This window comes from Ctenopharyngodon idella, chromosome 10 (assembly GCF_019924925.1).
Source record: "Ctenopharyngodon idella isolate HZGC_01 chromosome 10, HZGC01, whole genome shotgun sequence".
NCBI lineage: Eukaryota > Metazoa > Chordata > Actinopteri > Cypriniformes > Xenocyprididae > Ctenopharyngodon > Ctenopharyngodon idella.
Window position 1 is genome coordinate 40,779,418 of NC_067229.1, and position 20,103 is coordinate 40,799,520.

The 20,103-nt window shown below is 35.8% G+C and overlaps 2 protein-coding genes across 8 annotated transcripts; one reads left to right on the forward strand and one right to left on the reverse strand.

Annotated features, from left to right (window-relative positions):
* Nucleotides 1-104: 104 nt before the first annotated feature.
* On the forward strand, nt 105-3,430 carry exosc8 (exosome component 8). Its single transcript, XM_051910874.1, has 11 exons — nt 105-160; nt 320-356; nt 470-533; nt 648-721; nt 798-843; nt 933-1,038; nt 1,222-1,267; nt 1,385-1,481; nt 1,556-1,676; nt 1,862-1,968; nt 3,206-3,430. The coding sequence occupies exons 1-11, from the start codon at nt 144-146 to the stop codon at nt 3,322-3,324; spliced, it is 834 nt and encodes a 277-aa protein (XP_051766834.1). The 5' UTR covers nt 105-143; the 3' UTR covers nt 3,325-3,430.
* Nucleotides 3,338-19,425, reverse strand: supt20 (SPT20 homolog, SAGA complex component). 7 transcript variants are annotated; one of them, XM_051910862.1, is made up of 24 exons: nt 19,308-19,425; nt 18,772-18,849; nt 18,561-18,596; nt 18,315-18,440; nt 18,019-18,145; nt 17,816-17,919; nt 17,061-17,177; nt 16,919-16,972; nt 16,687-16,826; nt 15,291-15,450; nt 14,551-14,607; nt 14,254-14,325; nt 13,952-14,121; nt 13,708-13,740; nt 13,504-13,615; nt 13,119-13,224; nt 12,028-12,165; nt 10,762-11,035; nt 10,546-10,676; nt 10,388-10,443; nt 9,236-9,352; nt 7,980-8,079; nt 7,540-7,628; nt 3,338-4,194 (listed from the first exon to the last, which is right to left on the reverse strand). In XM_051910862.1, the coding sequence occupies exons 2-24, from the start codon at nt 18,772-18,774 to the stop codon at nt 4,045-4,047; spliced, it is 2,472 nt and encodes an 823-aa protein (XP_051766822.1). In that variant the 5' UTR covers nt 18,775-18,849; nt 19,308-19,425; the 3' UTR covers nt 3,338-4,044. The 7 variants fall into 7 exon arrangements, with proteins under 7 accessions (XP_051766822.1, XP_051766821.1, XP_051766820.1 ...); XM_051910861.1 differs by having other exon boundaries at nt 10,388-10,446; XM_051910860.1 differs by having other exon boundaries at nt 10,546-10,679.
* Nucleotides 19,426-20,103: the final 678 nt, after the last annotated feature.

Below are 20,103 nucleotides of genomic sequence, written 5' to 3' on the forward strand. Positions count from 1 at the left end.
CCACATCATCATCAGCGGGCGAAGAAAGCGCAGCGCTGCAGAGCGGCCGATGAGAAACCGCACTAGCGCCCCACACTGGAGCGGAGGACGGAAAATTCACCTCTTTACGTCACTGCAGTTTTCACGTGGTGCTTCTAAACATCATGGCGGCTGGTTTCAAGTAAGTGAATTACAATACAGCATGAATTACATATTCAGATTGTATCTGAATAACTAATAATTTAATATACTAGAGGTTTTCAGGATAGTGAGATGGTGATTTCGCGGTATTATTTAACGTAAATAATGTGGTGGTGTTGTTTTGTTTTTTTGTTTTTAGAACTGCAGAGCCTTTAGAATATCACAGGAGCTTTTTGGTGAGTTGGTCAGTTTTAATTTCTGACAGCTATGAAGTTGAATCAGTGTTATAACACAGGTAATTTGTTTACCTATATTCAGTTATTCATTATCTTAATCTAATATTCAACAGAAAGAAAACTGTCGTCCAGATGGAAGGGAATTGGGAGAGTTTAGACCCACAACCTTAAATATTAGTAAGTATTACATGCATATTATAAAATAACACATTAAAATGATCAGAATAATTTTCAATACTTTAGAAATACAGAGGAGTCATTAGATATAATTGGATAAATGTGTCCTTCTAGGCTCCATATCTACAGCCGATGGATCAGCAATGGTGAAAATTGGAAACACCACAGTGATTTGTGGGATAAAAGCTGTAAGAATGATTTTTATTTTCCTAAAAACTATGATATGGTGATGGATTATGAAATTAAAGCATTTCTTTCTTGCAGGAATTAACTACACCACCCTCTGATGCTCCAAATAAAGGATATATAGGTAATGTAAATTATAATTGGGTAATTGACAAATGTTATACATTGGGGTGTTGAATGAAATTTCACTAAATTTCCTGTTTGGTCTCCAAGTTCCAAATGTAGATCTGCCTCCACTGTGCTCATCTAAATTCAGACCCGGACCACCAGGAGAACAGGCTCAGGCGGCCAGCCAATTTATCGCAGATGTCATTGAGAGGTACAGCTCAAGAAAAAAAAAACATTTCTTTGTGGGTTAAAACAATGTGATTGGTTGTCAAAAAAAAAGGAGGTAAAATTTATTCCTCAAATTTTAGCAAACCAGCAAATAATGTTGGTCAAGCCAAAACATTATCAGGGTGATTATTGCTTAATTAATTCTTTATTTTTTTCTGCTGTGCAGTTCAGATTTAATAAATATGGAGGAATTGTGCATTGAAAAAGCTAAGGTAAGATATACATATAATGTTGTATAATTAATAGACTCTTTAATACATATACTCTAAAAATGCCATCATATTGCTCATTTCAAATCCTTTACATTTCATTTATCACTTATTTTCTAGCTTTGTTGGGTGCTGTACTGTGATATTATGTGTTTGGATTACGATGGGAACTTACTTGATGCTTGCATCATAGTTTTGCTGGCAGCTTTAAAGAACGGTGAGCACTTCATCTGAATATAACATTTCCTCTTGCTGTTATGATGACTACTAAAAATGTTTCCAATTTCGCAGCCCAACTTCCTGAAGTCACTATAAACAAAGAGACAGATTTAGCAGAAGTTGACATCCAGAAGAAGAGACACTTGAAGATCAACCGGCACCCAGTCGGCTCATCGTTTGCAGTATTTGATGAGTAATTAACTTATTTCTCTATTACACAACTGCAATGTTGGTTGATGTTAAAAACACACTATTTAGTCTAGCCAGATGAACTTAATAATCATTAAGAACAAGAACACTGGTCTTATCAATATAAAATTTTTTTAGAAATGACACAAGAATGAGTTCAGACACTTTTTCCATTTCCTCTTTTCACAGTTCTATCATCATCGTCGACCCCACGGCGGAAGAGGAAAGCTTGTCCACAGCATTAATGACTGTGGTAACAGATGAGAAGGATCGACTCTGTGCTGTCCACAAACCAGGTAAACAAAGACATCTGACACAAAACTGCAGGTTATTTACAGCATCAGGGATACAAACTCATCAGGGTGAAAAAGGCGACAGTATGGAAGCTTGTTTCCACCACGGAATAAAAAAGTTATAAAAGGTAATTGACTTTTCATTTCAGACTATTTTTCCTGCAATTGCGAGTTCATCTCTCACAATTTGGACTTTATAACTTGCAATTTTAGTTTACATCTCACAATTCTGACTTTATTTCTCGGAATTCCGAGTTTATATCTCACAATTTATATTTATATCTAAACTCAAAATTGCGAATTGCAAAAAAAAAAGTTAGAATTTTGAGAAAAAAGTTAGAATTTTGAGATAATCATGGGCTGCTAGAAATAAAGTCAGAATTGTGGGATATAAACTCGGAATTGCGGGAAAAAAAGTTAGAATTGTGAGAATCTTGGGTTGTTAGAAATAAAATCAGTAATGTGAGAAAAGTCGGAATTGTGAGAATCTCAGAATTGCTAGAAATTAAAGCAAAACTGCAAGATACAAACTCGGAATTTCGAGAAAAAATTTAAAATTGATTCTATCAATTCTGAGTCCGAGATTCGAACAAAGTCAGAATTGCGAGAAAAAAAAAGTTGGAATTGTGAGAAATAAAGTCAGAAATGCAAGATACAAACTCAGAATTTTGACTAAAAAAAGTCAGAATGATGAGAAAAAGTCAATTTTTTATTCCATTGTGGAAACAAGCTTCCATATGACAAAAAGAGCAGAGCAGCAATTTTAACATGAGGATATGAGGAAAAATTCATCCTTGACTACATATAGTTGAATTATAAAAAGTCACTTTGGATAAAAGTGTCTGCCAAATGCATTAATATAAATGTAATACTATTGTACTGTAAAATAAAATGAGTATTTAATTTTACATAATTTTTTTATTCTCGTCTTAATTTCTTTGCTTTCAAATGCTAGCTTTACCATAGAACTTTTATTTTGGCGGAAAAGTTACAGGGAGACCTCAAAGCTTCTCTTTTGTTTTAACAGATTTATAAATGATTCTCATTAAAAAAAAAAAAAAAAAAAAATTTTTTTAAAAAATCAAATCTACATAAATTAACCTATTTTGGATCCAAAGTGTCAGCTTGTCAAAGGTGACAAGACTGTAGATGAGCATCTTCAGATTGAATTTTTTTGGGTCTAGATTTGATTGAATATTTTTTGTAGATTTAAAAACAAATATTAATTTTTTTGCTTTAGGTGGGACGTCGTTATCCGGTGAGAAACTACAACACTGCATCAATAGAGCCATAACGAGAAACAAAGAGATCAGCAAACTAGTGGACAAAGTCATTGGGAGCATGAAGACGACAAAATAAACACACACAGTCGTGACGTTTTTATCTAAAAGTTGTATTTTTCACTGTCAATATATACTTTCTTTTTTATCACAATAAAACTGCCGACAAAGATCATTTACAAAAATTCTGCCTCAGTGTTCAGAAATGTCATCCACTCGCATGGTTTAGATTTTTTTTTTCTCCATAAGAATATACATCAACTCCCCTCTCAGTATAACAAAATGCCATTTTAAAATGTGCTGTATAAAAACCGCACATGTAATTGCATGCTGGGACAAGGCGGCCCATCACTCTGACATCCAGCAGTAGAGAGAATGTTTTCTCGTAACGGTAAAGGTGAGCAACAGGTGATTTAGGCACATCTGTACGGCCCTTATTAGTGTGCGTAGGGTCCACCCTTTCGAGCCAAACAGGATCTCATTGAAAGGGCCATTTGGAAGGAAAATAAAGACAGCATGCCATAGAGAACCCTACAAGAAGAATTGTCTGATTTCAGATCTTGTATTTCTTTAAAAAATACGGTAATACTCTAAGGTCCTCTGCTCTAAATGTCCTCGCTGTAATACATCTATTCGTCTGGCCTGAGGTCAGGTGGGCAATTCCTGCACCCCTATGAACATTAAAAAAGAAAATCAACTTTAGTCCGGTTGAGCCACAGTCTGTCCGTAAAATGCTGCTGATCAAGCACAGTGCCGTTTGTTGACATCCTCATGATGGGTTAGTGGGCGGGGCCGGAGGTCATGATTTGGGGAGGGGCTGTGGTGTGCTGCGTTTCCTCTTACTTCTTTGCTGGTTGGCGGAATGTTGCCGTGGCAGTGCCGCCTGTGCCGCCGCCCCCACTGCCATACCCATTTGCTGCTGTTGCATTTGGTGCTGCAAGAATTGCAACTGTGTGAAAGGGAAAGTAACGGATAATGAATTTGTGCAGTTAAAAATGTACCCAGAGTCCCCTCTCACAGCAGCTGTGCCTCAGAAGCATTTCTTACATGTAGCCAGGGAGTTAAATGTTATGACGATCGTTGAACTGACATCTGCTAAATAGTAACATTTTAAATTATAACTTAATGTGGCAAAAATTTAATATTTACATGATACTTAAAATAATTGTTTTAAAGAGACATGCAATACTGTTCGAAGTTTGTTTTTTGTTTTTTTAAAGAAATTAATACTTGTATTCAGCAAGGACACATTAAATTGATCAAAAGTGACAGTAAAGATTTTTTTAAATGTTACAAAAGATTTCTACTTTCTTTTTTCAAAAAATGCTTCAGTTTCCACAAATATATTAAAGCAATACAACTGTTTTTAACATTGAAAACAATAAGAAATGCTTCTTGAGCACCAAATCTGGATCATGTGACACTGAAGACTGGAGTAGCGAAAATTCAGCTTTGCCATCTCAGGAATAAATTACATTTTTAAATATATTAAAATAGAACAGTTATTTTAAATTTCACATAATATTACTGTTTTTACTCTATTTTTTGATAAAATAAATGCAGCCTTGGTGAACATAAGACTTTTTTTAAAAAAAATCTCACTAGCTTTTGAACAGTAGTTTAAAATGTGACTGCATATGAATATTCTTTAAAAAAAGATGAGTTGATGACTTGCGTAGATAAATATTTTCATGTTCTGGCATGATAACAGATAAATGGCAAGTGACAGATAAATTCTATACTATTTTGTCTGAAATTAAAAATAAAACACCATAAACTTAAATCGTATTAAATGCTAAGTGAATTTAGGGATCACAGCATTATAATGTACAATATGAAAAATGGATATTCAGTTTGAGATTTGCTAAAGATTACATTTAAAGGGTTAGTTCACCCAAAATTTAAATTTCTGTCATTAATTACTCACCCTCACCTGTAAGACCTTTGTTTATCTTCAGAACACAAATTAAGATCGTTAATATAGTCCATGTGACTACTCAGTATTGGCCAGCTCCTTCATCAGCATCGTTTTTGCGCTCAAAAAGTATTCTCATCGCTTAATAAAATTAAGGTTGAACCACCGTAGTCACATGGACTATTTTAACAATGTCTTTACTTCCTTTCTGGGCCTAATTAAATTGCTGTCTATGGGGGGGTCAGAGAGCTATCTAATTTCATCAAAAATATCTTACTTTGTGTTCTGAAGATGAACGAAGCTCTTACGGGTGTGGAACAACATGAGGGTGAGTAATTAATGACAGAAATTTCATTATGGGTGAACTAACCCTTACTAAATTATTGATTTAAAGATAAACTTTAAATGAGTGTTAGATGACGGCAAAGGCTTGGAAAATACCTCTAACTGGTCATGTACATTAGATACAACAATTTAACATGCAGTACATGTTTGTGTCGCCCCTCCCGTTGGCTCAAATGGAAGAGGTTCAACTAAAGCAGAGCTGCTGAAGGGAAATCACCATTCATTAACACTGCAGTGAAAATAAAAATGCAACACGCTGGACAGACATCAAAGGTTTTTGCAGAAGCTGGGTGAGGCTGAAAGAGGGAGGGATGGTATATTCTGGGATAATGAATGGGGAAAAAAATAGGAATGACAAATTGTGAGGAACAGGAAAGGATTGAGCAGTAGCAATGGAAAAGGAAGGCGGTAAAAATGCAATGCAGCTGTTTTGTCAGTTATCCTGTATTACACACACACACACACACACAGCCATGCTCTCGTTTGGTGTCAGTAAGACAGCAACTTCAACTCGCATCTCAGCGAGGGTTCGGCTGTTACTGGGCTCAAATGTGCGTGATGGATAAAACAACACAAATGTGTCATGCTTATCAATGAAACAAATGAAATCTGATGAATCCTTCTAAATAAGACATTTCTGAAGTTATATATAAATATTATATATATATATATATTGCTATAAAAACATGCTTCTCAAGCAGCTGTTAAGAGATACGCCACAAGCTCGACATTATATGCAAAGATGTTGGTAAGGGCTTAGACAGAAGAATGGTCACTCAAACACAGCAAGCTTTATACATGGGTCAGAAGTAGCCAGGAAACAAACTACTGATGTGATTCTAATGAACAACAGTGTTTAGCTATGTTGTCTGGAACATTTAATCTGAAGAGTGAATGCATAGACATCATATAACAGACTGATCCACAGTCTTGCACCAGACCTTTGAACTCAAAATGTGTAGTAAAAAAAGAAAAGGGAAAAATTTTTTGGGGATAAATTATGAATCTGTCCTTAGATGTCACAATATTCTACTGTTCAAAAGTTTGGGGTCAGTAAGAATTTTTTTTTTTTTGAAAGAAATTAATACTTTTGTTCAGCAAGGACAAATTTAATTGATCAAAAGTGACCGTAAAGACGCAATGTTAGATGTTATAATGTAAAAATTTCTATTTCAAATAAAAGCTGATTTTACGGTTTAAACTTTCTATTCATCAAAGAATCCTGAAAAAAAATCATCATGGTTTCCACAAAAATATTAAGCATCACAACTGTTTTCAACATTGACAATAATAAATGTTTCTTGAGCACTAAATTCTTCAGTGTCACATGATCTGTCAGAAATCATTCTAATATGCTATATTAGAATGATTTCTGACAGATCATGTGACACTGAAGACTTTTCAGCTTTGCCATCACAGGAATAAATTACATTTGAAAATATATTAGAATAGAAAACAGTTAAATTAAACTGTAAAAATATATTTTACAATATTACTGTTTTTACTGTATTTCTGATCAGATACATGCAGCCTTGGTGAGAATAAGAGACTTAAATATTACCGACCCAAACTTTTCTAAAAAGAATTTTTTTTTTTTTTTTTTTTAATAATTTTACTTTACTACTAGATATTTGAGGTGATAATTATACATTTTTAATTTTGTAATGTTTGTAACAATATTCAACGAGGGGAAAAAAGTACAGCGACAATTAATTTAATCCATTGAGAACTGATTGGTTTATAAAAAGTAGGCACTTCTATGTGCGTAAGTGATGTCAGCCAAAAAGAGATGATGTTTCAGAGCTGGAACAAGTTATTATAATTTGATGCTGATTACAAATCACGTTGGAATAATTTGAACTGATGAATCATGCACAATAAGACCAGAAAGGTGTTTTAAGGAAGTAAATAGGGTCAGTTTTGAATTCATGTGGTCTTCAAAGGTCAGGTAAGGGGAATCAGTGTCTGAGAGGTCAAAGGTCAGTCTGATATACACATGTCTATGGGTGGATGAGGTCAAAGTTGCTGCATTACTTGGATCTGTGGCTGGTGCTGTTGCTGGAGCCTCGGGGACGGTAGGCTGGGCCCGGACCCCTCCAGACCACAACCCAGCTGGGACAGCACTACCACGGACAGAGGGGGTGGGGTGGAGGAGGAGGGGAGGGGAGAGAGAAAGAACAGGGTGGGGAGGGAGGTAACAGGAAATAAAAGTAGAATGTAGCAGAAAGAGGAAAAGTGGCATCCACCATCATGTTAATTAAATGACAAACCCAAATAGTCAAAAAACAGGTCTAATTAACTTCGATTGATCTATGTTGAGATTAGTATGACACACTACAAAATCTAAATCCATTAGTATGTCTACTCGTTGTGTTAGTGTCTGTTAGAGATATCTGGACTAGAGATGTACTTGAATAACAGTGAGAGGAGTAGCAGAGAAATGAAATGCATGTATCCGGTGAATGAGTCTATACCTGCTGCCTGAGGGGACATGAATCCCCCCACTCCGGTGAGATTGATGACTGCCGTCTGTTGTGCGGTCAGACCCTGTTCTGCCGTCAGACCCGAGTCAGCCTGATTCAAAGAGGACAAGTAAATTACTATTCAGATTTTCACACATTAACACTATTGGAGGTGATCCTCAGCATTACAAGATTACTAGAATAATAGGGCTGCTCCCTAATAGTCGACTAGAAGAGGCTTATTTGACCAAAATTTTATTAATCAGTTAGTCGCAGGGAAAAAAACTCATGGTGAAGTCACACAGTCCGTGAGGGACAGATCGTTAACAGCAGGTCCTTGTGGTAATCACAGTATGTTGGGCAGGAAATCCAAACATTCGCCTATCATCCATCGACCTCAAATATGGCTTATCATTTGAAAGACGTAAGTAGTAGCAACTTTACTTGGCCGCTCGCTCTAAGTTTAACCTAGATAAATGTGCGCTATTATTAGGCGCATATCCAAGTGTTTATGTGGAGTGTGGAAGCTAAAGTATTAGCGCGCTTACCGCATGACATGGAGAAGTGATCACTTGCATTTTTTCCTGACAACAGCGGAAACGACTTAAAATACGACATGTAGATAAGAGTAATACATCATTCAAAACTGTAAACCACTTTTATTTGTGTAAACTCACAACAAAACGTTGTGCCTTTGTAAAATAAAGAAAACAAACAGGATGTGCTTTTTGCTGTGTCACAAAAATGAACCAAAACTCAGCATATAGGCTACTTGCCTCACAGACATGAGAAATACTGTATCTATAGAAAGCTTGAAATGTGTACTTTTAAACAAACCAATTCGAAAAACAAATACTTTCTACTTATATAATCCGTCATGCATTTCTCTCTATAGGCATGTTTACTACTGCTGAGATGGCGAGGCAGCATCGTCAACTTCATCTTTGCAGCCGACACTGACTCAGAAAACACTAGTTAATTAATCAATAATTAAAATGTGTCCTTGCTATTTTTTCCCCGACACATTTATAATCCTTACATTTGCTGGTGCTTTGCGGCAAGCTTTATGTGTGTGCTTGAGCGTGGAATTGGCTACATTACGCGGATATGTATTAAATGCTCCTTATGGTTTAGTATTCTCCTCAGTATATACTTATTATAAACTATAAACTAATTAAATAAAACTAATTAAATTAATATAAACGTGCGATCAGTCGACTAATCGTCAACTAGAAAAATCTTTAGTCAGGGGCAGCCTGCCAACTCACCGACTCCCCCTGCTGCTGGGGGCTGGATGTGGCGGACTGGCTGCTTTGCTGTTGAGGGGAGAACTGAGACAACTGCTGCTGCTGTAGAGAGTTAAAAATCAGTGGTCCTGTAGGGAGCTGAAAGAAAAGGAAATACAAAAATAAATGGGAGGAAAATGAGAGAATCATATCCACAAAATCCATTACTGTAACCAGTGCTGGTCCTCCCTATACGCAAAGCACGCAAGTTGCGTAAGGCCCCCGAACCACTAGGGGGCCCCCTTGCTCTCAAAGATGATTTAAAGGGCTGTGAATTTAATGGAATTTTAGTTTCGTTTTTGATTTAGGTTTCCAACAATTATGAAAAAACAATACCGCATTCAAAAGGGTGCGCTGTCGCCTTTCCTACGTAACATCCAAATCAGTCAAATGCTCGATACTAAAAAGGAGTTAAAAGCGCATTGCACTGCGAAAGCAGCTTTCTATGCGTGCGATCTGAGACAGAGTGAAACATGGACAAGTATAGGCTACTTTGGGCTTCGGATGTACGCTTAAAGAACAAATACACACAAAAATATGTCCGTCTTGGGGAGTTTTTACTTGAAAGCATTGAGTTATGTCTTAAGTGAACATAAACAGTTAGGAAAGTAATCGAATGCTTGCCAGTGTATTAGATATGTGCATTCGTTCTTAAAGTGACAGCAGCCTAATAAACCTGCTGCTGTCTTTCATTTAATGTTAATCAAACAACAAAAGAAAACTAGAGAATCATTCGCTGCTCTTCACTGAATAACTTTAGTAATTTTAATAAGAATCAATATATATTTAATTCATACGTTGAAGACTATGCAGTGTTTTATTTTTACATTTCATTACTTTATTCAGTTTTTGTATAGTAGGCTATTTTTTTTAGTAGGCTAAATTGTTTATTTCACTGGTATCTTTTTTCTATTGTATTTGTCCTATTGTTTGTGATTCTTTTTTATTGTATTACTGTTTCAACTCGCTGTTGTTTGTTGACAGTGAAATGTTTCTGAAAGAATAGATTAAGGGGTTGGGGGTCATTTTGGGGTTTTTATGAATGCATTGACAGGGCCCCCTTAAAAGTTTTGCTTAGGCCCCCAGAAGTCTAGGACCAGCACTGACTGTAACCAACTGGAAAAGCTCCCTCACCTGAAGAAGGTTAAGCGGTCGCAGTCCCGGGCTGTTGTTCAGGCCAAACGGCCCACCTGCTGGAACAACATTAACATTTTACTCTTCACAACTGACAACTTGTAAAAGTCACTGATGAACATCTGACCACGCAGGGAGCAACTGACAGAGTAGTTTACCTGCTGGAGCTGCAGGCTGCATGGCAGGCAGAGCTCCAGACATAAGACCACCAGAGGGCAGAAGTCCACTCAGGGGTATACCAGGACTACAACCCAGCATCGGGTTAGAACCGCTCATCAGGGTCTGTGGACTGCTGTGTGTAAGAAACCAAAGGTCAAACAGAGCACAAAACCATTTTTTCCCTTTCGTATCCTTAAAAAAAAAAAGTCACTTACCAAACTTGGCCCATCACATTGATGAAGTTCAGCCCTGCAGGGTTGGTCATGACCTGTGAAGATGTGGTACTGGACGTGGGCAGGGGAATAGTCATGACGGGCAGGGCCATCTGTTGCTGGGCGAAGGGAGTCATTAGGGTAGGTTGCTGTGGAAGGGTGGGGTCCTGAGGGGTGGGCGTTACTGAGGGCGTGGCACTCTGAACATCGGCAGGGTGTGGCGTAGAACACGGCGTATTGGTGGGTGTGGGCGTAGAGGGCTTGGGAGTACCTGATCCTATGGATGACAATCAGGAAAAAGAGGGAAACATTAATAAACAAATATCTGACTAGCAAACAATGCATCAGCAAGATATTGGAAAAAACTGACATTGCGATATTTAGTTTTTCTGCTTTATATATTGCGATATAAAAAAATATAGAATACAAATTTTCGCCAGAGACAGCTCTGTATTTGGAAAGAATGAATCATTATAGAGTTGAATGGGGTCATCTTCATAGAAAAAAAAAATTAAAAAATAAGATGAAAAATTAATTTTAAATTAAGACTTTTTAATGGCAGAATGATTTAGGAAAAGCTTTACTGTAATAAAAATGTTTTTGGAAGTAAATAAAACAGATTATTGGAGCAAATTTGACAAGAAAATACTATTTCAGTCTTTTTCACGTTTAATTCGAAGTGCTACTTGCCATTTCTTTGTAATTATTTGTGAAATTTACTAGCAGTTTCTGAGTGAAAATTGTAAGTAAATCCTACACCAATTTTTATTATAGAGTTGATTTTTTGTTCTTCTTTTAATTATCTTTCCACTTGAGTTTTTAAATGGGCCACATTCCCATTGTTTCTGACCAAGCGACTATAAAAATAATATTAATTATTATGGTTTTATTGTGATTATTATTAAAAAGAAATTATAATTTTTATTATGAAATATAATAAAAATATTATAAAATATATTATAAAAGAACATATATTTTTTATTATAAATTTTTTAAACAAACTAAGAAATATATTGTAATAACACTATTATACTATAAAAATGTAAAAAATAAAAATTATTTTATTTTACTTCAAAATTACAATACCAATATTTACATCTTAGAATCTTCTTTTTAAAACAATAAACCATTGAGGTTTTATTTTGATGAGTTGACGGGGCATATATTTGACAATCGCACTACATCATACTGCCATATTGATTTTATTTCAATATATCATGCAGCCCTAGTCAGTGACAGCTTTGTGGTTGTGGATGGAGAGATACTCACTCTGCATGGGCGAGAGAGCAGCAGGGGACAGCAGGCCAAGCTCCATGGAGTGTTTCCGGGAGAGCGACTGATTCTTCGTGGGCGGAGGAGTCGGGCACTTGAGATGGCCGCTGGAGGCCTGTGTACTGTACAGGTTTCCTAGACAACAGAACGGAGTGTTTGTACATTTTTAAAGTGGAGAGACAAAAACATATTGTGACAGAAGCAAGGGAATGAGATCGAGACCTGACTTGACCTTCATCAATCTATAGATCTCAGTCAGGGTAACGCCATATTTAATTTTTGACAGGAATGAAAACGAGGCACTGAGGGACAGAATAAATTGCGTTCAATGGATTGTAATGTTATTTAAAGGGTTGGTTCACCCAAAAATGAAAATTATGTTATTAATTACTCACCCTCATGTTGTTCCACACCCGTAAGACCTTAAGGTTGAACCACTGTAGTCACATGGACTATTTTAACCATGTTTTCAACTACCTTTCTGGACGTCAAAAGGTGCAATGATGTTGCTGCCTATGTGTGGATCAGATACCCTCGGATTTTATCAAAAATATCTTAATTTGTGTTCCGAAGATGAAGAAAGGTCTTATGGATGTGGAACGACATGAGGGTGAGTACTTAATGACAGAAATTTAATTTTTGGGTGAACTAATCCTTTAAAAATCATCAGCTAGACGAGTTTACCTGTTTACACACTAATCCGCTTTCATAGCCTTGTTGTGTTTATAATCACGCTCTTGCAAACTATTTGAACTTCCAGGGAAAATGTTTTTAAACAAAGACTGAAAGAGTTGTCGGAAGCTTAGTGATGGTGAGACAATATTGTCTCTAATAGTGAGACAATATATTGGCCAGGCCATGTCATTGGGCGCTATTTGGTCATTTTGAGATCAACTAATCATTTCTCTCTCTCTCTTCTCTCTCTCTGTATGATATATATATATAGTGTGTGTGTGTGTGTGTTATAATATATATTTATTATATGCTCATGTATGTATACATACATACATACATACATGCATGAACATACAGTATAATATAATGCACGTACATTACATACACTACAACATACATTAAGTTTGTCTCACCTGAGGAGGCGCAGGCTGAGCCGGCTGGCAGTTTAATAGGAGGAGGTCTGTGTTTGACACCCTTTCCTAAAACCGAAGACTGGACCAGCGCTGAGAAACCATCAGCCTGCATCAACAACAAACAGCCATCAAAATGGACTGATCTTGGATCATGCATGGATGTCATAAAATTCACATGGCAATTGTTTTGGTACCCATTTTCTATATCTGGCACATAAATGTACAATCAATCACTTTTGGGATTTGTTTAGACAAGCAGAAAAAGAGAATATCTGCCTCATATCTATTTTACTGTAGCATGAACTGCAAAATAAATACATCAGACCTGATCCAAATCAAATAATAGTCGGAAAGGTTAGATATAACATACTTCAAAGTGCCTCACCTCGTTCTCCCTGGAGGGGGAGAGCTGTGACCCTGCGCTGCCTGAGTTGTGCAACATCTTCACCTGACACTTCACGTCCCGTTCATACACCTCTTTATACTGCGTTACAAACCTGCAGCACAGAAATTTTCACATGGTGACTAAAAACAACCAAGACCAGAAACCCGACAACACCAAACGACAAAAAGCGGCTCCCATACTTACCGATCAGCGTCTGTCTTTGAACCTATGAGGAATCTACAAACCACAGAAAAAATAGAAGATCAGGTAAGTGAGTAACAAATAAGCAAGCAAAACTACTCTCATTACATACAAAAAAAAATTAACATAATTTTCCTGGACATTTCCCCATCTCCCTTTGGTAGCATATAAATGTATAATAATGTAATACAAATGTGAAATAAGTACTTGTAAGTGAAATACTAATATGTCATGATTTGTTTCTTACGGTGGGTGAATGAGGTGCAGGTCTGTGACGTCCTCCTCTGATTTGGAGTCTTTGGCGCTGTAGATTTTCCCGTACACCAGCGGGTCGCCCATAGTCTGGAAGATAGTGACTTTTGTTCTTTGAGGCTGGCCTCCCATCTCACACTCGAAAATGTAGTCGTCCCTCACGTCCTATTCGGAGACAAAGACAACACGTCACACAGATAAAACAACAAAAACCTGTTTTGTTTTTTTTACAGGGTATTACAGGGTTATTACTGTATAATATTCACACAATATGTAACATTCACACATCTGTGTTACCTGTGAAGGCCAAACAGTGGGCTGAGTGTCATCTATTTTGACTGAGTTTTCTGCCACTGCATATTTCTCCACCTGGAAGCAGAGAGAAAAACTCATTTTCACAGACTTGGCTGCAGGAAAAAAAATCTCCAAACATCTCACAACAGAACAAAGAAGGCCACAAGACTGTGAAAATCATCTTATTGATACATTTCAAGTCATTTTTCTGAAGTTATTTCTGTTATGAAATATTGTTGCACCTACAGAAAAGAGAATAATGATACTGTATGTTCATATAACTGCATTACAGCAACTCACATCAATTTCTGCTGGGACGGTCAGCTGACAACTGTTCTGTTTCCACATGTCCACACACTACAAGACAAACAAGAGTGATTTAAACACATAAAAGACCCACAATACGATCTAACCAAAACTTGGGATGAATATTTAGCATTAGTTTCAACAGAACATTTAACCGTTATATTTACCGTTCAAAAGTTTGAGGTCAGGAAGATTTTAAACACTTTCGAAACAATTCTAAACAAGGCTGCATTTATTTGATCAAAAATACAGTAAAAACAGTAATATTGTGAAATATTATTACAATATAAAATAGCTGTTTTCAATTTAAAAGTATTTTAAAATGTTATTTATTCCTGTGATGGCAAAGCCATTTTCAGCATCATTACTCCAGTCTTCAGTGTCACATGATCCTCCAGAAATCATTCTAATATGCTGATTTGGTGCTCGAGAAACATTTCTCATTATTAAGCTCAATATTTTTGTGGGAAAAAAAAAAAAAATCAGGATTTTTTGATGAACAAGTAGTTCAAAATAACAGCAATAACAGCATTTATTTGAATTAAATAACATTATAAATGTGTTTACTGTCACTTTTGATCAATTTAATGCATCCTTGCTGAATAAAAGTAATTTCTTTAAAAAAAAAAAAAGTAACCGACCCCAAACTTTTGAACAGTAGTGTACATATTTTACCAGGTTTAAATGAACTTTCCCAAAATCAGCACAGAAATTTAAATAGGTCTTTGACTCACATTCCCAGCTTTGGAGATCTTAAGGTCTATGGAGGGAGCAGGTTTCCTCTCTTTCCTCCTCTGCAGGTAGTCCAGGAGTCGGAGCTGTGGCAGTGCGGGGCAGTGGCTCATCATCTCCTGCTGTCTGTTCAGAGCTGCTCGTGAATGCCTCCTAAAACACCTGCAGAGGGAATAAACGTGAAAACCATTAGCATGGAATGGTGCATAACTGACATGATGAATCTGATATTTTGCTTTTGGATTTCAGGATCTCTTTGTATCAAATATAACATTCTGAAGCCTTTAACTTTGGTAAACTACAGGAAATGACCCTCTTATTCAGCTCTTGTCAGTACAGAGGACAGATTCTTTTCAGGTTCTTGCACTCAACTGAAGCAGCCAAAAGAGCTTCAACTTTACAGTTTTTGCTAGCTTCACAGAGCGAGGATAAAAGCACATGTTGGTGAAAACCACTCACATTCCTTTAAGTCTCAACAATACAATGAGATTAGAACAACAGCGGCTTTTCAGTTCACAGATGGTGACAAACCACAAACACACAATAAAAGATCTATGCTGTGCATGTCTACATAAGCTCTGTGGGTATGTGCAGTTCCTTGAATAAAAAAAATAAAAAAAGTTTTGCAAAGAAACTGACACATTTATTCAGCAAGGATGCATTAAATTAAACCAAAATGACAGTAAAATCATTTATAATGTTACAAAAGATTTCTATTTTAAATAAACGCTGTTCTTGTGAACTTTACATTCAAATAATTCAAAAAAAAAAAAAAAAAAAAAAAAAAGTTTATTGTGTGTTTAAAGTTTAAATATTGTGGTTTCTACTAGGGCTGTTTAACGATTAATCGTGATTAATCGCATCCAGAATAAAAGTTTTTGTTTACATAATATATGTGTGTGTACTGTGTATATTTATTTTGTATTTATAAACACACACACACACATATATATATATATATATATATATATATATATATATATACATAATTTCAGAAAAAAATATAAAAATCAATAAATATTTATAATTTAAATTATATATAAATATATACATGTATATATTTCTTAAATATATACGTGTATGTGTTTATAAATACAAAATAAATATGCATAGTACACACACATATATTATGTAAACACAAACTCTTATTTTGGATGCGATTAATTGTGATTAATCGTTAAACAACCCTAGTTTCTACAAAAATTGTAAGCAGTTTTCAACATTGATAATAATAAGAAATATTTCTTGAGCAGCAAATCAGCATAATAGAATGATTTCTGAAGGATCATGTGACTGAAGACTGGAGTAAAAATCATTATCCTCAAACTTTTTTGAACGGTACTGTATACAAAAAGCAGAACACATTTGAATGAACAGCTGAAGAGCTAAGTGCATTACCGTTTCATGGATCGGGTGTTCATCTTCTGTTTGTTGTAGAGCAGACGGTTGGTGGTGCAGCTGACAGAGATAGAAGGGTCCAGACACAGAGGCTCTGCTGTAGCCAGAATCAACTGACTCTCCAGCTGAAGTTTATCATCCTATAAACACATTCAAACCACATGAGAAACGATGCCTCCTCCATACCGAGCTGTGAATCTGTCACTTTTAATGCTCTATGCAGTCGCTTCACCTGCGTCCACTTGTGGTGATCACTTGTCATAGCATGAACGTCACAGATCAGGGTCTTGTATGGAGAAGAGACACAACTTAATAACAATACTAACCTCAAGTTTCTCAGAGACTGCTGGTGATGGATCAAGACTCTTACTGACCTGCATAGTGGGTCTCAGCAGGATGTGCCGGCTCTGGTAGGTGGGCATCTTTGTGTTTCCAGACTGTCTGTAGTCCCTGACCTCGGCTATGACACAGCCACAGTGGAATATGTTTACCTGACAGAACAGAAGCAGAAAAATTAAACTAAGCCATTGGTTTATGCATCAGTTTACGGACCGTCATAGTGCTATAAAACAATACTGGATGTAATAAAAAAAAAACTTATGTAGGTTAATTAAGTTAAAATTACATATTGAATCAATTCTGCACTAGTGTTATTTTAGTATTATTTATATACTATAAGAGTATTTATTAATGTTTTGAATTAGCTTTCATTTTTATATTTACAGATTTCTTTTTAGTTTTAGTTTAAGATTTGTTATAGTTTTGGGTATTAATAATATTTCTATATAGCTTCAACTTTTTTATTTTTATGTAATTTTAGTTCTTCAACTAAACATTTTAATTTAGTTTTTTAAGTTTCATATAATATTTACATATTATTTTATTTCAGCTTTATTCTAATTAACAAAAACTATTTAATAATAGTTTTAGTTAATAATAACCACACTGTTCTGAACTTGTTACAGGGCAGGTAATGTTAATGGAAAATAAAATAAAAAATAAATATTTAAAAAAAAAAAAAAAAAAGTGAAAATGTCAAGGCAAGTTTTAAGTGCATAAAAATTAAATGGAAAAATACATACATTAAGAAATTACACATTTTAAAAAAATGTTCAGTGATGCCACTAACTTGCGATTTTTCTAGAAGGTCTACAAGGATGGGCGGCAGCTCCTCAGCATCCAGGTACTCCAGTAACTCTCCTTCTTCATAGCGAAGTCGGATTGTTTCTGAATCTTATAGATCGGGATAAAAACATCAGCTCAAGCAAGAGTTTATTAACAAGCAACATGATAAGCTAAGCATAATACACACACACAAAAAGCAGACAGTACCAGATCCATTTTTTCCTCTAAGCATAAGCGAATATCCTTCATTGCCAGGGTACAGGTTGACCACCAGACATGAAACTGACTCCTGTGAGACCAGCTTCTCTAGTAGATTCACATTTCTCCTCAGTTTCTACAGAAAGAGAGCAGTAGGGAGTTTGTATATATCTTGTTTCACTAAGAAACATGTCAGATTATGGAAGCAAAAAAAGGGCTGTGAATGCCACTTCATTAAAATGCTAGTCTTGTAGTAACTGTAAAACATATAAATGTGTTTGTGTGTTATAGCGGGTGAAGATTACCTTCAACTCTGGTTCTTTTTCACACTCTTCAATGTACAATTCATAAAGTTTCTGATATAAGGATTTCCTTCCACTCGAGGACACTCGTCTCTTTCCTGGTCGCTGACGAGCACTTTCAACAATGTACTAAACAAGACATAACAATGTCATAGCACAGTAGTAGAATACATTATTGCCATTTGAAAAGGTATTATGGATACAAAATAAACACCAAATTGTACAGTGAAAAACAGTTTTAAAAAATACCTCAGCCCGATCCAATGCATATTCTAGGGCTTGTTGCTGTGGAAGAAAGATAAATGAAAATGCATAACACAATAAATAAGCAGGGCAAATCTCTCATATTGTCCAAACAAGTCAGTGAAAATGTAGAATATTATCAAATCAATCCCATAATGTTAAATAAAATACAATCCTGTTAAAAAATACATTATTAAACCAAATCTGAAGTTCTTACCATCGTGGTTGCTGTGTGACAGGAGGCGATGTTGTGTTACACCAGCACTGTCACCTCCACAAACACACCATTCAAGCCCTGAGATCAGAGAGAGACAGTTCAGAAACACACTCCCCGCGCGCATTTATCTGTCAGCTGACAGTTTCCATTAAGAACTCAACCCCAGACATCCAGTGACAAGTGTATGAATGCGAATAAACAAAGTATGAGACATGAACTCAGCTCATGAAGACAGTTATGCATCTGTGTATATATGCAATCCCAACATCTGGTAAACAAATGAGGTGAACTTCAACAGAATGATGACAGAGTATGTGTTTAAGGATGCAATAGCAATAAATAGCATGCATTCATGAAATGCAGAGGAATATGATCCCAGCAGAAGAAGGCAAACTTCAGCACTGGAGCACCAGCAAACGACAGGCTGGCTAACCACAGCTAACAGCTCACTTAAAATGCACAAAACCACACAACACGACCACCTGATAGAGCGGGGCATAAAGTGACAATGGCGACAAACATTGAAACCGACTTGCCAATCGAGTTGCATCACCACAGGTAGAAAATCCGAAGCAAGAAGCGGAATAAATGTTCCAGTGCCTTCAATGAAAAAAACTCACAGCAGCCATTTTGTTCCAGTGTAACAACAAAATCCAAACTTCCGGTGTGTGCGCGTGCTGGAGGCGGAACCAAAGATCTGCAGCGCGGAACCGCTCAAAAACGGCATTTCTCAAAAATTCACCATGGTAAACAAAGTTACCACCAAAGTACAAAAGTTACAGATTTTCTTACTACATTAAAACGTCGGTAACTTAATTTAGCCACCTATGTCTTTAGAAAATAGAGAAATGCCAAACAAAACGACACAAACCTTCTGAGGGGATCAGTAATAAATGATTGTTTAAAATAAATCAAACATTTGTATGATTTAAAGAATAAATAATACATTATTATAAATAACAATACTTTATTTCTTATTATTATTGATATAGTTATTATTAATAGTGGCGGAATATGCACATCACAAAGTCTTGGGTGAAAAAAGGGTGCATTTTTTTTTTTTTTTTCCTGGAAGTTACCAAATAGGAAGCATAAACTCCCACAAAAAAAAAAAAAAAAAAAAAAAAAAATTCATGATCATCATTAGAGACTGAAAAGCAACATATTTTAGTAGAGAATGAATGAAACTGGGCCAGAAAGTGCATTAAAACACAATGGAAGCAGTGTCTGATGTTCAAACTATGTAAATATGTTAGTTTAAACTGAATAATGTTTTGTAATGTATTCATGTATATATTTTGTAATTCATGTAATGACCATCTGGTTGCATTC

Coding starts and splice junctions, on each gene's coding strand:
- exosc8 (XM_051910874.1), top strand. Junction 722..797: donor TGATTTGTGGGATAAAAGCT/GTAAGAATGATT, acceptor TCTTTCTTGCAG/GAATTAACTACACCACCCTC. Junction 1,268..1,384: donor TGTGCATTGAAAAAGCTAAG/GTAAGATATACA, acceptor CTTATTTTCTAG/CTTTGTTGGGTGCTGTACTG.
- supt20 (XM_051910858.1), bottom strand. Junction 17,178..17,815: donor ACCTTCTAGAAAAATCGCAA/GTTAGTGGCATC, acceptor CTGTTCTGTCAG/GTAAACATATTCCACTGTGG. Junction 13,616..13,707: donor TCAAAGACAGACGCTGATCG/GTAAGTATGGGA, acceptor TCTGTGCTGCAG/GTTTGTAACGCAGTATAAAG.